Source organism: Phodopus roborovskii, unplaced genomic scaffold (genome assembly GCF_943737965.1).
Source record: "Phodopus roborovskii unplaced genomic scaffold, PHOROB, whole genome shotgun sequence".
Classification (NCBI taxonomy): Eukaryota; Metazoa; Chordata; class Mammalia; order Rodentia; family Cricetidae; genus Phodopus; species Phodopus roborovskii.
The window spans coordinates 57,812-79,911 of record NW_026125152.1 but is presented as its reverse complement, the minus strand read 5'-3'; the positions used below and the strand labels follow the sequence as shown (position 1 = coordinate 79,911).

General features: G+C 35.2%; 1 protein-coding gene across 1 annotated transcript in view; it reads right to left on the bottom strand.

Annotated features, from left to right (window-relative positions):
• Positions 1–22,100, bottom strand: part of LOC127226263 (E3 ubiquitin-protein ligase TRIP12-like) — a 94,697-nt gene that overhangs the window by 30,988 nt on the left and 41,609 nt on the right. Inside the window, 14 exon segments of the mRNA XM_051190172.1 lie at positions 1,115–1,233; positions 1,488–1,716; positions 2,708–2,861; positions 4,549–4,705; positions 4,798–4,915; positions 7,130–7,295; positions 7,386–7,454; positions 12,125–12,286; positions 12,462–12,554; positions 13,913–14,008; positions 14,090–14,125; positions 16,030–16,178; positions 20,670–20,765; positions 21,759–21,842. Of these exon segments, the coding sequence (XP_051046129.1) occupies positions 1,115–1,233; positions 1,488–1,716; positions 2,708–2,861; positions 4,549–4,705; positions 4,798–4,915; positions 7,130–7,295; positions 7,386–7,454; positions 12,125–12,286; positions 12,462–12,554; positions 13,913–14,008; positions 14,090–14,125; positions 16,030–16,178; positions 20,670–20,765; positions 21,759–21,842 (1,728 nt within the window).

Here is a 22,100-nt window from a genome sequence, read left to right as displayed (position 1 = left end):
TTTTTATGCTCCTTCCTTCCTTCCTTCCTTCCTTCCTTTATGCATGCATGCATGCATACATACATACATACATACATATTCTTATTTATACTCATTTCTTTTCTATTTTTACCCTTCAGATCCTTTTTGTATATATTATGGCTTTCACTGTATTGTTTTTATAGGATTCCTAAGTGTATGAACAAGTGGGTCTCAACATCTATATGTTCTTTGTGCCTTTTGTTAGGCTCTTCTGTTTGTTTTGTCCTCTTCTGATGTGTTAGTTTTTATCTTATATTTTGATTATTATTCATTAGAAGCCTGTTTGTTTTCTAATGAGAGATAGAAAGGCGGTGGATATGGATGGGAGAGGAAGTGGGAAAGAACTGGGAGGGTAAACAGTAATCAGGATATTATGGGTGAAAAAAAAATCAATTTCCAATAACAGGAAAAAAGAAAAAGTATTAAGGTTTAGAAAGATGGCTCAGTGGTTAAGAGTACTCACTGCTCTTCCAGGGGACATGAGTTCAATTCCCTGGATGCACATGAAAGCCCACAACTATCTGTTAAATCCAGTTCCAGAGAATCTGATGCCCTCTTATATCATGTACATTCTCAACCAAGTTAAGATAAAGTAACTCCTGAACTTTCTAATCTACTGCTACAATGCACTGCAACCTTATTCAGGGAATTATTATAGACTGACATACAGTACCTGTACTTCTAGAAGTTGACTACTGCCAAACTTGAGTACATATTTGGGGGGTGGGGGGAGGGTGAATATCACTGAAAAAGACAGTGAAACTCAATCATCGTGTACTTATCATAATACATACATACTACACGTGAAACACTTGCACGTGACACCTAATACTTTCCTTGTAAACACTGTACAGATCACATTAGTTCTAACTAGACTAACTTAGTCATCAACTTATGACCGAAAATAGCAAAGCCATTATAGGTGGTGGCAGCATACATCTTTAATCACAGTACTCAGGACACAGAGGCAGGCAGGTTTCTGAGTTCAAGATCAGCCTGGTTTACTACCAAGCAAGTTCTAAGACAGCCAGGACTACAAAGAGAAATCCTGTCGGGGGTGGGGGTGGGGTGGGGGTAGATATGGAGGCATTACCTTCTCTTCTGAAGTAAACACTAAATATATCAGGTAACTTTTGCATTAAGATCTCTGCCATCTGAAGTGCTCCAACTACTATCTTCAGGTCTTGGCTTGATAGCATGGAGGCAATGTGACTAAAAAACAAAACATTTATGTATCAACTGTTTGAAGTTGGTCATTACTTTTGGCCATACTACTTAAAAATTATGAACAAAATTCCATTCTATTGTTTCAAGTATAATTTTATTAAATTCAGTTAGATTTTTAAAATTAACAGTATGTTAAAATAGACATTCAACATTGTATTTTCTGTACTACAATTTGGAAATTTCTAAGATTACTTCAGATTTAAATTTCTAAAACATTTTTACCATTTTCATGAACAAACCTGGAAACAGCATGATTTTTCAGAACATCCTTCAGAAGTTCAGCATCAGCAAAATAAATTATCCTAAGAATTGCTCTAAGGCACTTATGTCTGACCGCAGGTCCTGCTGAGGAGCTGTACACTTCATAGAGAACACCGAATAAGGTCTTAATGAAAGACTTAGCCAGTTCCGGATCTTCTTTCATTAGCTGTGCTCGAGCATCATCCTTCTTTAACTCTGAGTATCCACCTGTTATTTAAAAACAAGTACAGCCATGAAGTGACTGGCCAACTACTATAGAGCCCAGTGAAACAAAGTATTCAGCCAAGCAACTACTGTGAAATATTATGCAAATTTTTTTCATTATAGAACAAACATTAACTTATCTAATATGAGCATTAAGAGACTACTGCACTGACGATTCTCACCAGCTAAAAGCATCACTGTACTAAGTATACCTCTTGTTTGTACTAAAAGCATGGTCTAAGAAACACTGGGGAAATTTCAACATCAACTCACCAAAAAAAAAAAAGTTAAAAAATCAGAGTATAAAAAAATGGACTTAATACTCAGATAAAAACTGATTTTACTATTTTGTCCACAAAGAGTATGTGTAAGGAAAATGGAAATGTTGAAGAGTATGAACAAGGGATTGGCCAATTATTGTTATGCATCTTGCCCTTTACCCATAAAATACATACATTTGTTTATATTTTATAATATGACAGTTTTGAGACTACAATAGTATTAAATAGTGCAAAGGTGGTATAACCTATTAAATCTCCTAACATTTACTACCCAGTCCTTTTCTGGTGGGGTGGGGTGGGACAGGGTCAAATGAACACCTGCATTAGTTCTAACAGGCATCCCATCTTTAAAAAAGAAAATTGTGGGAAAGACATCACACATGTAGTAATACTGGCTCAATCATAATTGAGGCACAGATTTTAATGAAATATATCACCATTATTCCACTATCTTACCCTCCCCTAAGGATACTCAATGAAACTATTAGTATGTACAGAGAAATTATTACAGGTTCCAGCAAGAAGGTAAAGATGCCTGACAACAAGGCTAAAGTCTGGAACCTACATGGCAAAAGAGAAATGGTTCATTCAAGTTACTTTCTGACTTCTACATGTATGTTATAGAACATGGATGGCCATACAACATACTGAAAATCAATGTTAAATAAATAAACCCCAACAGTACATCTCTACTTAACTCAAAGGATACTTACTAGTGTTAGTATTGGCTAAGGGATTAGGTTTTCTCTGAATGGCACGTGCTGTTCCCGTGTCCTCATTGATTTGCTGCATAGAATTAAAATCAATAGTATAAACTCGTCCCAGAGTGGACAAGCTTATCTCATCCTCACCGACCTGATGGGCTGCCTGAGAGCAAAGAGAGAGAAGCCTTGAATATAAACATGTAGAAATTTGTTACCTTAAGCACGGTAGGGACCTTCCACACATGCTACTTTATACATCTATTTTGTGTGGTTGGCAAACTGATACAATGTGGAAATTTAATACTGTTGATGGCAAAACTCATTGTTTTTACAAATCATTTAAATCATTCTAAGTTAAACCAAACCATGAGCTCCGGGAAAATAAAATACCAAGTGACATAGCATAATTGACATAAAGACTCTTTATATTTTGTACTAAATTGTATTGTGAAAGAAACTTTACATACATGCTTACAACTCTAGTTGTTAGAAAACATTTTTTTATCAAATCAATTTCTAGTAACCTATTAAAATTCTCCTTTAAGCCTAATACCTTGTATAATTTTCCTAAGGTAAACAAGACCACCTCACAATTTACATGCTGTTCTAAGATTATAAGGAACACAACTAAAACTTAAGATTAATAATCACAATGCAAACGTTACACAGAAGAGAAAATTTTTTAACTTCAGGCACCCTAAAGAAGTTGCAAAATATGCTATATATGGTGGTTGCACACCTGGAATCCCAGCATTCAGGAAATTAAGTCAGGTTTCCAGGTTCAAAGACAGCTTAGGCTGTATTATAGCGATAACCTATCAATTTAGTAACAAAAAATACTCTTAATACAAAGGCCAGTCTAAAATGAGACTCCTAGACAGAATGGAGTAACTATCTGGCAATAGTAAACTAATAGTAAATGCAATTACCAGGAGAATGCTAAGAAGAAAAACACTTAAAGTTAGAAATTAAGAACACTAGCAGTTGTGGCACAAGGGAAGAGTCAACAAATGGCTCTCATAAAAGCTGGTTCTGAATTCTCCTGATTTTAGAAACTGATTGGAGAAAAATATCTTGAAAGAACAGCTTTACAAGAGGAATGAAGAAGATGGTTGCAATTCAAAAACTGCCTTAAATTTAGAAGAATTGTGCTACCAGAAAATGTACAGCCTTTCAAATACTGCAATGCTTTTATAGCACCAAGTCTTTTTGTCATCTGAGAAATTTAAGATTATTCCAGTGAATACAAACAACATCAGATGAACAGAAATCACAAAGAGACTGTCATGGAAAAAAATCGTCGTTAACATTTTGGTATATTCCTCCACTGTACTATTCATTCTTTTCTACCAAGTAAACAAAAGTTTCATCGTTTTCAACACTGCTTTCATTTGTCATTAAAATCTATTTCACTAATGGTGAATTACATACTAATCTATTTAAAACAGTTTTAGTATTCACCCTGAGGCAGGTATTCAACTTGTTTTCACTTTTTTCCCCATTAAGTATAAAAAACACACAATGAAAGATTTCTTCTGGGTTGAAATAGACCTGCTTTGAAACATAGTCTAACCCTCCAGTGTTTCCTTTTGGAAACAAAACTATGGGATAAAGAACTTAGATTACTTGCTCCAAGCCAAGCAGGTAGTTAGCAGCAGAAGCAGGACTAGAACATCATGTTTTCTGACCTCAACAGAATGAGGACCTTCTTTCTCAGGAGACAAAATGAGAGAATCTTAAGTTAATTCAAAACTGAGCACACTAAGCACATACAACCACCTCCCCATTCCATCCCTACACCCACTCTCCACAAAAATAGGCATATTTAAATGGTACAATGAAACTACTACCTCAATGATCCGGCTGTCAATCCTGTTATAGGGATGCCAGAGGCCTCGGTCATCCCGCCACTGCCAGATTGCACCATCTGTGTTCTGTGCATTTCCCTTCTTCAACATGGTATCAACTGCAAAAATGCCTTCTTTAGGTAAACATGGCATAAGTTCACTGAAAAATAAAAGGTGCAATTATTTCAATAAAACTTTCTGCACCATCCGTAGGTGTTAAGCCTCTCAAGGAAAATAATCCCATTTTTTTACCAAATAAGAGATGTCAGTTCATACAGTTCTTGAGGACTTCGTGGAACAAGATCAATCTGCTCTTGACAACTTCCATTGGAGGCACCACACAGGAGGAAGTGAAGTGTTTCTGCAATGTCTATAAAGCCAGTAACAACAAAACAAAACATAAGCCTATTAAACTAGAATAGTAATTTACTAAAAAGGCAATCATTCCATAGAGTGGCACAAAATTTGAATGATTTACTCACAGAGGAACTGAATAGGGAAACTGCAAAAACTATAAACCAAATGTACGTGTAAAAAGAGTAACAGAAATTTACAGATTTTAACCATGTGTTTCTCTGAACTACCATTTTGAGTACACATCCTCTAGATTATTGATAATACCACCATATTTAGAATCTTTTGCTACTTTGAGGTGCACAGTATTTTGTATCAACAAGCTATCATTCATACATTTCACCTTCCTTTCAAATATATTGGAAGCATATAGCCAATAAAGTAAGCATTTTGAGCTCACATTTCCTGCCTTATATGATACTTACATGTTAACTGAACATAAACATCATAAAAATATTCTCCACATTAACTTTCCACTCTCAGATGTCTCTGAAGAATTTAACATGATAATCACTCAGGTACAGAGATTCACTCACTCTAACAGCTAAAACCTAAAGACAAAGCTATGTTCTCTTAGCTGCAGTGTATTTCTATAAAATTATCTATATGTAAAAATGCACAAATCCACAGTTAGTACTTGTTTTACTATATTGAAATGGTACAATTTTGCTAACTTTATCGAATAATATGAATCACTACGTAGTGTTTTACAAGACTGCTGTAAAACAGCATTGGGCATTAGGATGGAATTTAGAGACATACAGAGGAATACAGGAGACTTTAAGCTTCATTCTGCAGCACCACCACAAAAAAAAAAAAAAAGTGACCTTGAAATTGGGGTTGTATAGTTTTATAAAAATAATCACATAAAGTGATCACAACGTGTGTGCACGTACACACAGTCTCCCCAAAGGTAAATGTGTCTACTGTGTTTTATCACTGTAGAATGAAAATGTGTCTAGTGGATTCCATATGATATATAGAAATTTTCCTGGAGTATGCCAAAGAGATTAAAAATGTAACATTAAAGGCAAAGTGTATTCAAAGAAAAGCACTGACTTCCTAAGCTGGTATTTAAAGCTGGACTACCGTGCCTCAAATTACCCATCTAACTCCAGAAAACCTGAGCTAACAAAGCTTCAAAGAAGTCCTAGAGACTGCAGAATAAGAAAAGTGACAAAAACTACTTGAGAAAGCGTTTTTCTTAATTTCACTGAGGGTACTATGCTCGCCACAGGGGGAAACAATAATCTGTCCAACTATTTACCTCAATCACACTGTCTTTTTGCCAAGGTCTATGTTGAAGCGTAAGTTCTCAAGAAATGTAATGAAAAGAGAAACTAGGTTTCTCCAAAACAAAATATTATACAGTCTCAAACAGTGGGGCCAAAAACTATGTTTCCAGTAAAAGGCAAAACTGACTATCAAGATACCTCAAAATTTCAAAATTCTAACAATGAATTACTAATCATGATTATAGAGGCTCCAATGATTATTGACCATCTAAGAAAGAATAGAAATATTTTCTGAAACCATATCACGTTCTGACATTAACTTATGAGACAAGGCCTAAAAAAAGAGAGGTCAATGACATTTGTCACTGGTTGAGAGACACAAAATTGGTAAAATCAGTTAAAATTGAGATAATGGTCAGTAGAAATAAGGCCCAGTTTTCTGAGAAAAGAAAGCATTCTGCACTCATATAATTCACTAGAAATATCAAACATGGGCTGAGAGAATTGAGTTATTGTTAAGAGGTAGTTAAAAATAATATAAAGCTTAAACAGCCAACAAAAGATCAATAACTAGTGTTACATAGAAATTAACCTTGAATCATTAGTGCCAGAAACACCAAAGATGAGTTTTAAGAATATGTAACACTAAAAGTACATGATCAAGCCAGGTATGCCAGCATATATTTTTAATCTCAGCACCAACAAGGCAGGTGGATCTCCAGAAGTAAGGCCAGTTTGGTCTACCTAGGCAGAGCTATACATAAAAAGACCCTGTATAAATAAATAAGATCTTTTTTAGCAGTGCTGGATATCAAACATGCAGAAATCATTTATGTCAAGAAAGCCTCTACCACTGACCTTTACTCCTACCCCACCATTTCTCTTCAATATCAAATGGTATTTATGATTTCTTTTACTTTCATGACTTAGGTTGACTTGTTAGTGACAAAGAGCCATTTTTCTAGCTTAAAATACAATAATAAAATAGCACTTACTTTGTTTCATAAGTTGAACAGCTAACGTTGGGCAGTTGGAACACATCAAAGAAAACATGCGAACCACCATTATAAACATCCCAGAACTCAAAATGGGTGGCGTCACTACCAACAGTTGTTGAACATTTGTAAGCAGATCTTTGGAAGCAACCTGCTGCAGTAAATTCTTCATGAACACAAGAAGAAAAATTATTATGCTGTAATTTAGCAATTCTACAATTTAAAATATATATATACTACCAAAGATGATACTCACTTCCTCATGTTGAAAGTTGTCCACTAGACGTGCAAAACAAAGGCAAGTGCTTTCTACTGACTTTTTGTCCTATTTTTCACAAAGGAAAATAAAATTTATCAATATGAAATGTTAGCAGCACCAGTCACTTAGTTATTTCTTTGCCACAAAATATAGGTAACTTCATCATTAGATGTGAGCTTTGAAAAGAAAAACCTAGGCAAAGTACAGTAGTAATAATAAAGGAAAAAGTACGTGCAAACACTTGCATGGAAACTTGAAGATTCACAAACATGTAGCCATCAGCAGATCCCATCCCCTAAGCACTAAGGAATGAAATTACTGATAACCAATGGCAACATCACTATAGAAACAATTTTTTTAAAAAAATTCTGGCTATTAGAAAACTTGCTATTGCGATAAAAATAAAGACTGCTGGAGAAAACATCTGTAATGACCCTTATAACAACAAAACCAACATTTTTTTCTTCATTAATGAAACAACTAGGCTTGATGGGAGATGCCATTATGTATATATGTTTCTCATACTGGTTAATAATAAAGCACTGTTGGCCAATAGGAAAGGAAGATAGGAGGGACTAGGAGACAAGGAGGAAATAGGAAGTAGAAGGAGGGGTCAAGATGGAGAGTTTGGAGAAAGCAGTATGTCGCCGGCTCCCCGGTAAGAGAAATACATAGATCAGCAGAAATGGGTTAATAATTAAGATAGAGCTAGCCGATAAGAAACTAGTAACTGGCCAACAGGATAATATCAAATACAGAGTCTCTGTGTATTATTTGGGGCTGGCGCAGCTGCCGGACAAGAGTGGCGGCGGGTGGAAAAAACAATACTCGTTACAAATGGCGCCCACATGGCTAGTAAGAACTTCCACTTAAAATTTAACAAAAGGTTAAAAAAGGGTTTTAGAAACAAAAGAACAGAGATAAGCAAGGTTTCTTGGTAACAGCATTTTTCTCGGTTGGACTCTGTTTTGCAAGAGACAAGCAGATATTTGCGCGGCTCCTTTAAGGGAAGATTCCTGACTCAGCATAATCGGCAAAAAAAAACCGCACAGCTTTTAAATAACTCTGCTAACAATTTATTGGTGTGTATGAGAGATGGCAATGGCAGTGACCACATCTCCAAGCAGGCAGCATGCTTTCTGGGTGGCAGCGCAGACCAAGGCGGTGAGCACAGCTTTCTGTGCTGGCTGGTAAATGTACCCGCTACCATCTTTGGTAAACCGCGGCTGATACAGCTATGACTTTCATTTTAGCAATGTTGTTGTTTACCAGATAAACGACTTGTGGCCAGACGAAGATAAAGATTTACAGTAAAGACAGATTCATATTAAGAAAAACCTCTAAAGGTTTACAGTGTGTTTTAAAATATATGTAGACCAAAAAAAAAAAAATGGTTTTAAAGAGACAAAGAGGAACTGGGTGTTGTAGCACACGCCTTTAATCCCAGCACTCAAGAGACAGAGGCAAGCAGATCTCTGTGATTTGCAAAGTAAACCTGGTATGCAGAGTGAATTCCAGGACAGATAAGAGTTACACAGAGAAACCCTGTCTCAAAAAATAAAAAGTAAAAGAAACAGAGTAATAATAAAGCCACATAAAGATGAAAAGCTCAGAGAGAATCTGGTTACTGTATGCTATTGTGTTGTCTCTGCATTGTTTGACTGCTGAGAAAATAACAACAACTGATAAAGGAAATGCTGCTGGATTAATTCAATTTGTATATTTTAAAAATGCTTTGACTCAAACATTTAAGTTCAAGGACAAGTTACTGGGGAAAAGGATTTCTATTTTTGTTTCCACAGAAAATAAAAAGCTGTGGATTCCTTCCAGACTAATGTGGTTTGAGCAAGCCAGACCGCCTGAAACAGAGTTCCTGATGATCCAACATTCAAAACAGCTTGAACAAGGCAGACTTGCAGACTACAGCCAGGATTTCTGCATCTTCTTAGGATCCCCATGACAGCGCCCCCTATCAGCAGGAAGTAGTTGGAAAGAACGACGCCCAAATTCCCAAATATTGTTTATAAATGTTTGTTTTCATTTAAATGGACTTGGTTATAAATGGTTAATGAGCACAGCCAATTCTTTTTAATGGTAAAAAGGAGATTATGGTATAGATATGAATACTTTGTTTTTGAATGGATTTTCATTTATTGATACAAATTTAAAGTCAATTTGATGATATGTATATTTCTCCTCTTGTTTAGGTATTGTGTTTATTGAGCTCAGTTAGAAATGTAATGTATAATGTAGTACAGATTATAGATAGTTACCTATGATAGTCAGAACTTATAGTTAAGTTAGTTAGGATTTCTAGATATACAGAGATGTATTTGAGATGGATAGGCATTCTTCAAACCTTTCAAAGACCTACAGAATATGGCATTTAAAATGTTTTAGGGTTTTTCTTGACAGTGAGGCACAATTGCTCTTGGTAATACCACCTGCACCAGAAAGGAAGATGGACATTGAAGAAACGCGTTGTGGAGTTTGCTTTCAATATGGCAAGACTGGCCATTTGGACAAGATACTGCTCTTATATGGACTGTTTGACTTTGTGCTATATAAACTGGACATGCAGGACCCACAGGAAAGTGACTCCTGATTCAAGATGGACATTGCTACAGAGATCTTGCTTCATGGAAGAGTCTGCGAGACAGTATACAGGACACGGAGAAAAGTGACTGACAAACTGCCAATACAAGAAGACAGTTTAAAGTTTCCTGCTTTACTGGAGAGTCTGCCAGACACACTATGGCCTATGGGCTGAAGATGGAAGATTACAAAAGAACTTCGGGTGACCAGGCAGTGAGTTGTCTCTGTCATATCTAGAGCTTATATATTATCCTTCTGTGGTCTTTGAAGGAGTTGAAGACAGATAGTTATGGTTATAGTTTTCCTTAGTTAGGTTTACTGATAAGTTACAAATAGGACTTTGGACTCACAAATATAGGATAGATGATAGAATAGTTTCTTTTAATCTTGATAAATGTTAATGGACTAAATATTGTTAACTGTGATTCTTATTTGATAACTGTTATGTGATATATTTTGCTATGTTAAGGTTAAAACCCTTCTTTTTATTTAAACAGAAAAGAGGAGATGATGGGAGATGCCATTATGTATATATGTTTCTCATACTGGTTAATAATAAAGCACTGTTGGCCAATAGGAAAGGAAGATAGGAGGGACTAGGAGACAAGGAGGAAATAGGAAGTAGAAGGAGGGGTCAAGATGGAGAGTTTGGAGAAAGCAGTATGTCGCCGGCTCCCCGGTAAGAGAAATACATAGATCAGCAGAAATGGGTTAATAATTAAGATAGAGCTAGCCGATAAGAAACTAGTAACTGGCCAACAGGATAATATCAAATACAGAGTCTCTGTGTATTATTTGGGGCTGGCGCAGCTGCCGGACAAGAGTGGCGGCGGGTGGAAAAAACAATACTCGTTACATAGGCTTCCTTCTGTAAAAACAGAAATCAAGGTATGAAAGCCCACATCTTTGCTGCTACTAGATTCCCTAGAAAGAAAGCTACATGGTAGTGGCGAACTAATTTAAATTTTCTTATTCTTAGTTCTCATTTATGAAGTAAGGATGTTAGGTTGAATTGATTATCACAATTGGTTACAGAACATATTTTATCTCAGTTTATCTCAATTATGCTTTTAAGAACAAGCAAATTAAACAAGTCATGGTAATAGACACCTTAATGACAACATTTAGGGGACAAAAGCCAGATGATCTGTGTGAGTTCTAAAATAAGATCATAACACAAAAGTAAATTAGTAAATAAGGAACGAGCAGTCTAGGCATGTATGTTGTGGGCTTAAAAGGATTTAAATTCACAGCTAATCTGGACTGTAAGCCGTCCCTTGTTCCCAAAGAAGAAAAATATTTAATGCCTCTACTCTATCATTATAGAAGTGTAGGAGACAAATGTGAGCCCATCATCTTATATAATCTCTTAAGCATATTCCATACATGTAATTTTCAAAGTTTAACATAATGTATAAAGACAAATTTAAAGACGATTCCTTAAAAAGTGTTTCTAGTAATAATAGCATTGATAAAAAACCCTTATTTCTTTTTGACCTCCAGATATGGCAACTCAATCTCCTCCAGCAGGAATAAATCCTGCTGTTCAAACTATCTCTGATGCTTTATCTTTTTGTTGTTGTTGTTTGGTTTTTTGTTTACTTGATTACTTTGTTTTTTGAGACAGGGTTTCTCTGTGGCTTTGGAAACTGTCCTGGAACTAGCTCTTGTAGACCAGGCTGGCCTTGACCTCAGAAATCTGCCAGCCTCTGCCTCCTGAGTCCTGGGATTAAAGGTGTGCGCCACCACTGCTCGGCCTTGTTTTACCTTTTTTACATACCTACTCTGCTCTCTAAACCCACCATATGGATATAACCTATACTTTTGACAACCCATCATTCTCTTCCCATTTTAACCCACCTTCCCAATGCCTTTTAGAGGAATCTTTCTAAATTAAATTCTGATCTCACAAATGCAAATAAATCTCAAGTGTTACAATAACAAGTCAACACTAACTACCACTCTAAAGACAATGAACGTATATATATACAATTCATATCGTTGGGTTAAATCTGCCAAAATCTTATTTAAAAAATAACCTAATTAATATGTGACTGGATAATACACTTAAAAAGAAATATGGATCAGAATACTTTTGAGTTATACACATCCAGCAAAACATTAAGAAACAAATTTCATACCTGATGAGTTAGCCTTTGGGTAAGCAATGGTAGGGAATCTGCCACAAAATGAAACTCATCTGGTGTGATACTCTGGCAGCAATTGGCTGCAATTGCTAGTGCATTTCTTTGGGCATTTATGCTGAAGAATTCTAGATACAGCAAGCAGTCTGCCAAACCACCCTAAAATACAGAAAAGTGTTAAGATGAAGGGAAAATATCCTTTACCAAAAATAACTATTAAAAGGTCTGACACATCACTTTATGGGAATATGTGCATCTTACATTAAAGGAACTTGTACAATGTAGTTCTGAAATGCAACAGCAAAGGAACTAGTCCTTCAGCAACAACACTTACCGCCTGTAAAATGGCTTTACTATGCCGCCGTGATAACATCTCCAAGGCAGTTAAGGCCTGCTCTGCCACATCAATACACTGAATAACTTGCAGCTAGGAATATTAAAGCAGGTACCAAAGGTTATTATTATTTTTTTCAATAGTATTTTATCAACATCAACACTGTACTTTCTTTATTTGCAGCCACTTACTCTACCTTCAGTATGAAACCAAACTAGAAAACATCTCACCCTTGAATAAAAGCTATAAAACATAGCTGACAGTTTCCCAACAACTTACTCAGTTTAAGGACAATGAAAAATGTACTACCGTAAGATAAAACTTCCTATTTAAAGCAAATGAGCTGATACATGAAACAAGATTTTTTAAACCAGGCTTAAAAATTTATTTCATCAGAGCAATTATATTTTATCAGGTGACCTAAATTATATTGTACAGCTTTTAAAAAAAAAAGGGGGGGGGGTAGATAATATACACCAAAAACACAACCTACTAACCACTGGCCATATGAAAAATTTCCTTTCTCTACTATTCAATTTTGTGAAAATGAGCAACATCCTTTGTTTCAAACTTCTCAGCTAGCAAATGAGATATAAATAGCTATCAATCCTACTATCCAGTTGCTCTCCTTAACTCTCATCTGTACCAATTGTGGTATGTGTTTATGTTCTCATGCACACATGCTATAGAACACATGTAAAAGTCAATGCACAACTTTAAAGAGTCAGTTTTCACCTTTCACTTTGTTCAAGCAGGTCTCAACTGTCCAATGTCTCACCAATTATCTGTCTTACAGGTGCTGAGACTACAGATACATGCCAATGCCCCTGGCTTTTCTGTGTGTTTCAGAGATGATAAAAACTTGGGTCATAACGTTTACCCTGCAAACACTATTATTCACTAAGTCATTTCACCAGCCCCCAACATGTTATTTTAATGAAATGGTTCATCCTGTTCTCTGATGGTAATGTATTAATTGCTATCATTTAAAAAAAAAAAAAAAAAGTCACAAAACTGGGCTTATTTTGTAAACAATTAGTTTCAACTACTGGTCTGTTGTACATAAAAAATAATAAAATAGTTCTTTGACTATTGGTTGAAACACATACATCAATTACATCACAGAAATAAATTCAAGAATTTAGTGCCAGGCATTGGAAGCACATGCCTTTAATCACAACACTCAGGAGTCAGAGGCAGGAGGATCTCTGTAAGTTCGAGGCCAGCCTGATCTACAGTGCTAATTCCAGGACAGGCTCCAAAGCCATACAGAGAAATCCTGTCTCGAAAAACAGAAAGGGAGGGAAGGAGGGAGGAGGGGAGGAGGGGAGGATGAAAGGAGGGGAGGAGGGTAAGAAGGGTGGGGGAGGGGGAGGAAGGGGGAGGAAGGGAAGACTCAAAACTGACTCCTCCCTGTGCGCTTATAAAAAGTTGTGCAAAAACAGGACTACCTTTTCTAAGAAGACTGGGATAGCATCTACTACAACAGCAGATGATCGAGGGAGCGCTTCCATCATATAGGTTAAGGCTCGGCAAGCATGGTTCATCTAGAAAACAAAATCGATTTTTATTCAATAAATACTTAAATTAAAATTTAGACTGCCCTTAAAAACACATGATGTACTTACAATGTCAAAATTATGCTCCATTTGCAGTAATGTTATCTGTTAAAAACATAACAAAGTATTAGGAACATACTTGAAATACTTCTTGCATTTTACTGAGATAGAATTTTTGTACCTTGCACCATAAAAATATAAGAGCAAGACGTACTTCAGAATTATTATACTTAGGATGTCATGCATTACATACTATAGCTCTGGATTGGCAATGCTGCTATAATAAAGAACCAAGTTTAAAACTACTATTTCTGTTGCTTATAACCAACCATTGTAATAGTTCTAATATCCATTAAGAAAAAGCCCATTAACATGTCAGAGGATTTACTAATTGACACATCAGAGGCAGCAATGACTGGTATTTGCTAAATATTAACACAGATTGAAGACAAAAGTTTACATTCCTTGCACATCTGAAAGAAATGAATACCATTATAACCATATGGTAATCGTTCAGAAAAGTCTGACTTGAAAATAGGATTGAACACATTAGAGACTACAATTAATAAATGACATATCAATGGAATTATTTTACAAACAAGTCTAAAAATCAGAATTTATAATATTTTATCACTTGAAAATGACTTCACAGAAATTGTAGCTCCTTTTGTCAAAGGAAGCAGTGCAAACTGGAAATTTTTAAATGAACTATATTTCAGGTATCAAGTACTCTTCAATTAAATGATGATAGTAAAAGATATTAATACCCAATTATTACATGACTTCTTGAGTAAATAAATACGTATAATAATGCTTTGAAAAAAATGTTCAAAACTAAAACATTTATACACATTTGCCATTTAAATCAGTCACTTAAAAAATATATTAAATTCTAGGGACTTTCATGCTTAACACAAATACACTAAGTTTCCTAATTGAAAAGATGGAAATCAACCAAGTAACACATTCCTTTAGACCAAAAGGGACTATTATATCAACTGTTTTAATCTCATTTCTGTTGCTATGATAAAATACCATGAAAAAAGTAACTCAGAGGAGAAAGGGTATTTCAATTAACAAGTACTGGATAGAGTCAATCATTTCACATAGTCAAGGAAAGCACTTGAAAGCAGCTAATCAAATCAACAGTGAAAAACAGAAGTTATTGTGTATATGCTTACTCCTGTATCATCTCTGTATTTATAGTCCAGAATGCCAGGACTAGGGGCTGGTAGAACTCACAATAGCTATCATGCAAGTTAATGTAATCAAGACAATTCCCCAAGACATGAGCACAGGCCAAGATGATCAAAGATGATCAAAGATTCCCTCATGGAGATTTTTCACAAGTGATTTTAGATTATGTTAAGATTGGGGGGGGGGGGGGGGGGGCGTGTTTATCAAAAGTTTAATCTGGAGGTTCGCATAGCAAAAAGTCAAGAAATTGTAGTTGCCAAAACCACACCATTCAAATGGACAGAATGTGCTAAGAAATGCTGTATGAAGCACTTTTTATTTGACAGAACTTTACTCAGAACTCCTAAAATATCAGCTTTCCATAATGTGAGAATGTGACCAAATGAGACAATCTCATGCAGCATTCATAATTTTTGTCAATTCCTTATATATGTAAGCCTAATAATTACATAAACATAACGTTTTACAGTCTGGCTTGACTATTCTTTATTTTATGCATACCAATAATAAATAATCTTTCACTTAGTACTGCCCAACTATTAGAAAATTGAACAGTAAAGCCTAACACATTTTACACTGAAGAAATAAAGCATTACTGATGGGCTAAATACTTGTAAACCATTTAAATGTTAAATCAAGGGAGTGACTTCGACCAAAAAAAAAAAAAAAAAAAAAAAAAAAAAAACGGGGGGGGAGGGGGGCACAAAAATATTTACAAAGGCAAGCTGGGTACACAGCTCATTAAGAGAGAATATTTATTTGTACAGCATACATGTAGGCAAAGTAGGCCAATAGAAAAACAGCATACTTACCAAAGCTGGAACAACACTCTTCACAGGAAACCCTCCAAGTGTCTCCTCGTTTCCCATGACCAATAGCTGACACATTTCAATGACTGCCTGAAGTTGTTGACTCTCATCACTTGCTTGTAGTCCTTGAAGAAGCTGTTGGGCCTTAGAACCTTCAAGGGAAAAGAAGGCATTACTTTTAAACACTAAGACCTGGAGGCATAGCTCAGCAGTTAAGAATACGATTACTCTTCCAGAAATTCTAATTCTATTTCTGGCAGCAATGTCAAGCAGTTCACGGCCATAGATAACTGCAACTCTAAGGAACTGAACACCTCTTCTGGCCTCTATTGTTTTTGAGCACACATTCACACATGTGTGCATAGAAACATGTTTTTTTTTTAAAAAAAAAAAAAAAAACCCATGGGAAAAATGTTAATCTTTTTTAAAATTAGATTTCAAAATCAAAAAAGTTTGTCCAACCATACAGAAATAAGAAAAATACAGAAAACTTTAAAGAAATACCTCCTAGAGACATATTATAAAGGAAAAAAGGAAAGCAAACTCAAGTCTATGACACTTTATCACTAAAGGGAGAACAAACTGTTATCTGCTCAGCCTTAACATGACATGACCTCAATTACTTTGTTTATGCCTTCTTAACTGAAACAAATTAATTTTAGCAGCAAAACTCAAATTACCAAAAACCAACAGGAACAGATAGTATTGCCATATCTATACTTTCAAAGAAATGAATGCAGGAAGTACAGTTTTATCCTAATAAAATTTTCTTAATAATAGTATCCAAGGGTCAAAAGAAAAAAGAACACAAAGAATAGGAAAAAATAAAACAAAATTAAGACAGGTAGAATAACGTATCTGAAGACATGAGGTATTTTGTATAACAGACAAATTTTGTAGTACTGATTACATTAGCAGGTGTTGACTATTGGAGTGATTCTTTTTTAAGCTTCAATTCCATTATGCAATTCCATTTAATCCATCACAGTGAAGAAAGCACTCAAAATTAAACCAATGCTGGAGTGCTACAGTGCTTCCCTACTATTCATGAGACTCAGGGTTCCATCCCCAGCACGGTAAACAAATGAGCCAAAACTATAAATATGTTTTGTCTCTTCATGGATGCTTTCATATTCAAATAATTATGTATATATTGGGCTTTTAAACTCAGTTATCATTAACTTTTAAAATATACAAAACTGGATACAGAAACATCTGAAAATAACTTCTAACCTACATGAAATTTACATTAGAACCAGTTTATTGTAACTAATGTTCAGAGATCTTCCTGGTGACATAATCCTCAGAAAGACATGGGTGACCTTTGGAAAACTTGTTTTCTCTATTGCATAATTGCTGCCTACTACTTTACAATAATTAAAGTCCATCTGAAAACAAAATACAGACATGTTCAAAAGAATACAACCTCTAAAGTCTGAATAATTATTAGTTATCAGTACAGCAGGAATATCATTTGTGCTTAAATAATACATTTAAGTTTTAAAAGTAATGAAAAGCATCATATAGTTCCTAACTTCACTTTAAAAGGGATGAAAAGCTGTACACCAAGTCTATCTCAACAACACAAGAGAGAACTGACAAACATGCCATGCAATGGATGTTTCATAAACAGTAAACCTGACAATCCTAAATATGATCTTATCAATCAGATTGCAATTATCTAAAGCCTGTGTGTTCCTAAAGAGAACTTCAGTAAAAACAATGGTCAAACTGTTAAGTACCTCTGATGTAGGATCATTTTATACTCATCAACAATTAAGTTAGTGGGTCAATTGTAGACCATGTGACCAGCATAGATGATGCCATGCATTCAAACAACACCAGAAAAGAAATAAAAGCAACAGCTGCCATTACCACCACCCATAGCACTGTTTCTTAAGTAGACTAAATGTACTTTATTATCAAACCTTGTTGTAGATTAAAAGAGAGAAATCCTTAATGCCTGGCAACTAATACACTACATAATGATACATACAAAATTAAAAATATACTTTTCCAAAACCAAGGAACTGCATTACTATGCATCTGGAAAGTCAAATGTCAAATTTAGTAACAAAAGAACACATTACACCCTATGGAGAAATTAAGTATATGGGGGGGGGGGGGGGAATGTTTTCAATCTTCATGACACTAACAGTAAAGGCCCAATAACTGAATAAAAGTATGCAGTCCTGTTTTGGTTCTTTCTTGTTAACCTTATCAGGAGTTTGATATATCAGTGAAAACATCAACTGAGGTGGAAAGGGAAAGCTGCAGTACTACAATTACAAGTAACACCCTATCTTTGTATGTAAGGCTTTCAGGAACCTCCCACATCGTCTCAGACCAACATTCCACTGAACACTGGAGACCACGAATTGGCAGGCCAACATTTTCTATTAAGAGCCAGATAATTATTTTAGGCTCTACAGGCCATATGATCTCCACTGTAGCTGTCCAATTATGACTGTAGTATTATAGCTCAAAAGTAGAAGACACAACAGTACAAAACTAATGAACATTGCTCTAATTCATTAAATCTTGATGGATAGTAAAATTTCAAATTCACTTAATGTTCAACTCAAAATATGACAGTTCGTTTTTCCCTACGGGTTACACAGAAAGCAGGAGGGGCCAGTGAGATGGCACAGCCCATCTGAGCTCAGTCTATACGTCCTATGATGGAGAGAGAAACCCGTTGTCTGACCCCACATAAATTCCCATAAAAACATTTTTTAAAAAAATGAAAATAAGCAGGGGCTAGACTTGGTCCTGGTCAGAAGATTGCAGTACTCTAACATTTTATATTATATGAAGAAAAAAAGGGAAAGATGGCAACCAAAAGTTACCCTGTCAGGCCTCTTCAGTTCTTTTATACAAACTATTGGAAATAAATAAGACAAATACGAGGCTTGCCTCATAAAAATTAGGAATACAGGACTAAGAATTATGAAGTGGAAAAAAGAAAATCAACACTTGTAGAATACTAGTTGTGACAAGTACTCTGAAAAATACAAACAATGATCTAGGATTATGGCTCAACAGTATAATGGACAAGGTTCCATTGACCCAGCACTACCAACAAAAGCTTGTGTGTTTCTTAAATATAAATAGGCAATCAGCCCATCTCATACGTACTGCTAGTTTTCTAACTACATTTATATTTCTATGAAATGTTCATGTCTCTGAAGTTTCTCTAGCAAGACAACCTACCTTACTGTTTTCTTTCACTGTACTAATACTACTATGTGCATTTTTAACATATGATATTACTTCAAGCCAAGATAACTCCACAAAGAAAACAACTCTACTTCAATGTATTTATGATCAGAATTAATACCTGCATCTAGTACATTTTAGTAAATAATCAAAAGTGCTCAAGAAGACAGGTGTGGTATTATCTACTTACAATCCCAATACATGGGAGACCCAACAAATGAGATTTGTATAATGAAACCTGGGATATATTTTATAATTCACAAAAGTCTGATAGCAGGAACTTTGTGGCAGGATATATCACCTGAATATATAACAACTTATTTTATGTGCACTGGTATTTTGCCTGCACATATATCTGTGTGAAAGTATCAGATCTTGGAGTTACAAACAGTGGTAAGCTGCCATGTGTATGCTGGGAATTGAACCCATGTATTCTGAAAGAACAGTCATTAATCTCAACCTCTGAGCCAACTCTCCAGTCTGCTGGATGTTTGTTTGTTTGGGGGGCACACAGTAGAGAGAAGATTTAGGTTTAAAAACTACACATAACAATGTTTTTTCATTTTTTGGTTGAAACAGGGTTTCTCTGTGTTGCCTTGGCTGTCCTGGAACTTGCTCAGAGATCTACTTGCTTCTGCCTCCCAAATGCTGGGATTATCACTATGTGTCATCAGGCCCAACTTATAATGCAGTGTATTAACAACAAAATAAATAAAGGCTTGGCAAATAAAAATACTTGCTACATACACAAGTCTGGTAACCTGAGTTCAATCTTTGGAACTTATACAAAGCAAAGAGAGGACCAACTCCACATACTTGTCCTTACATGTACACGAACATATCATACATATATGTCAACATGAGCACACACTAATACTAATAACAACTGTAAGATTTTATTTAAAAACTTCAAATACTTGATGCTATACATTAGCTGACAAGCTATGAAGTTATTTTAAAAATGATTAAATCTTAAAGACTTACCTACACAACAGTATTTTCTGTTATAAATCAAGACTATAAATATTCACTGTTATATCAACTATGTATGTAAACCTGGGTTATACTTAATCTGATAGGAGTCTGGTGAGAATTAGCACTACTGAGAAATCATTCCTATCGGGTTCATTTTAACACTATCTTACAGGATAAACTTTCTAATACCAAAAAAGATTCAGATTTAAAAAGCAAAATGAAAATATGTAATCAGATGATGTAACTGTCTATGATTCTTTTCTATAGTTAAAAGATTTTATTTTTTTCTATAAAAATCTGATTTTCATGATGGCAACTGAGGAGTCAAACATAGAAGTACAAAAAGAAATCCAAAAGATACCAAATTATACACCAACAAGTAACCAAAAGAATAACACTAATTATTCAGAGACTTAAAGAAAAGGAAATATTTTAAAGTATTCACTTACTAGCTCCACTTCCAATTGTTCTATGGAAAAGCTGTGACATCCGAGGACCAAGAGGACCAAACAGGTGAGGAGGAAGACCTCTGGCCTCCAACAGGGCTAAAGAAAAGAGAAGGGCAGGGGAGTCATTGAGTTGTAAAACAACTGATCTTACCTAAAAATGTCAAGGGACTGATTTGTCTCCACAACTGTGTTAATTCAATGTCACTTTCCACTCTGAATTTTAAAAGAAACTACATTAAATTCCCAAGACCTCAACCATACACAAATTTAGTTACTACAAATTAAAGCACTCCCAAATCTTCAAATATGTTAAAGTTTTGGGGAAATTTTAAAACACATACTGATCAAAACTATGTAAGAAAACCATTAAATAATGTTTTTAGGTTAAGTCATATATTAAAAGCCCTTGCCTCATTTTCCCATTAACATTACTTCCCAGAGAGATTTTGGGGAAACCAGTCCAAAAACATGAAAATCATGACACCATTTTTCCCAAAGTTAAGAAAAGCAGTGTTTGTGTTATCATGGGGGAAATTTTAAACGTTTATAAAGTAAACTGTAAAGCAATGTAAAACTGACACAATGTCTCATGTAAGCCCTATGTTGGAAATCTAACAAAAATCCATTATATGAGAAGAATAAACCCACCTATTCATACATGAAGCAAACATAATACAAGGATCTCCCAACATTTTTAAAAATTGACTAGAGTTTATAAAAGATCATGGGATTAGGGGAAACCCCACCCTATTAAGATTTATTTGTTTTTAAGATACAGGAGAATAACAACATATTGAGGTGCTTCGTAATTTATTACTAAAGCCAATTACACATGTAATCATGTGAAGAAAGCTTTTGAAAAAAAGTATGAGGCTTTGCTTGGTTAAACAATAAAAATGAAGACGCAGACAGGTCATCTCTGAACCCAAAGCATCATGTTGTCATAAAACACTTTTTTCCTAGAGGTGTAGGAATATCTAGATTTTTTAAACAATATTCAAGAATATATATGAACAGACTTCAAGTCAAGAATAAGAGGATATGCAGCCTTTGGTAATCATTTCTTCCAAACTCAATAGCTATCTTTACCTTGTAATCGTCCCATCTCAGAATCATCCGATTCACTCTCCCCAGAGGTGGTCATGCCAACAGCCCCTGCAACAGAACTAGAGGCTTGGGGAGAGGGGGAAGGTAAGGATTAGGAGAAGCATTTAATCTTGTATGCCTGGCTTACCTTAAAGAAAAACCAAAGTTTACAGACTATAATAAATTAGATGTGTCTTCCTATACACTCAGCCATTCTATACTCCCATAAAATTTAGGAGAAAAATGAAAGCTCAGCTTCTTTATATTAACATAAGCATAAGATTTCAACCTTCAAGCCTGGACTCCTGGAGTCCACTGCCATCCATCAGTCAAATCAGGGTCTAA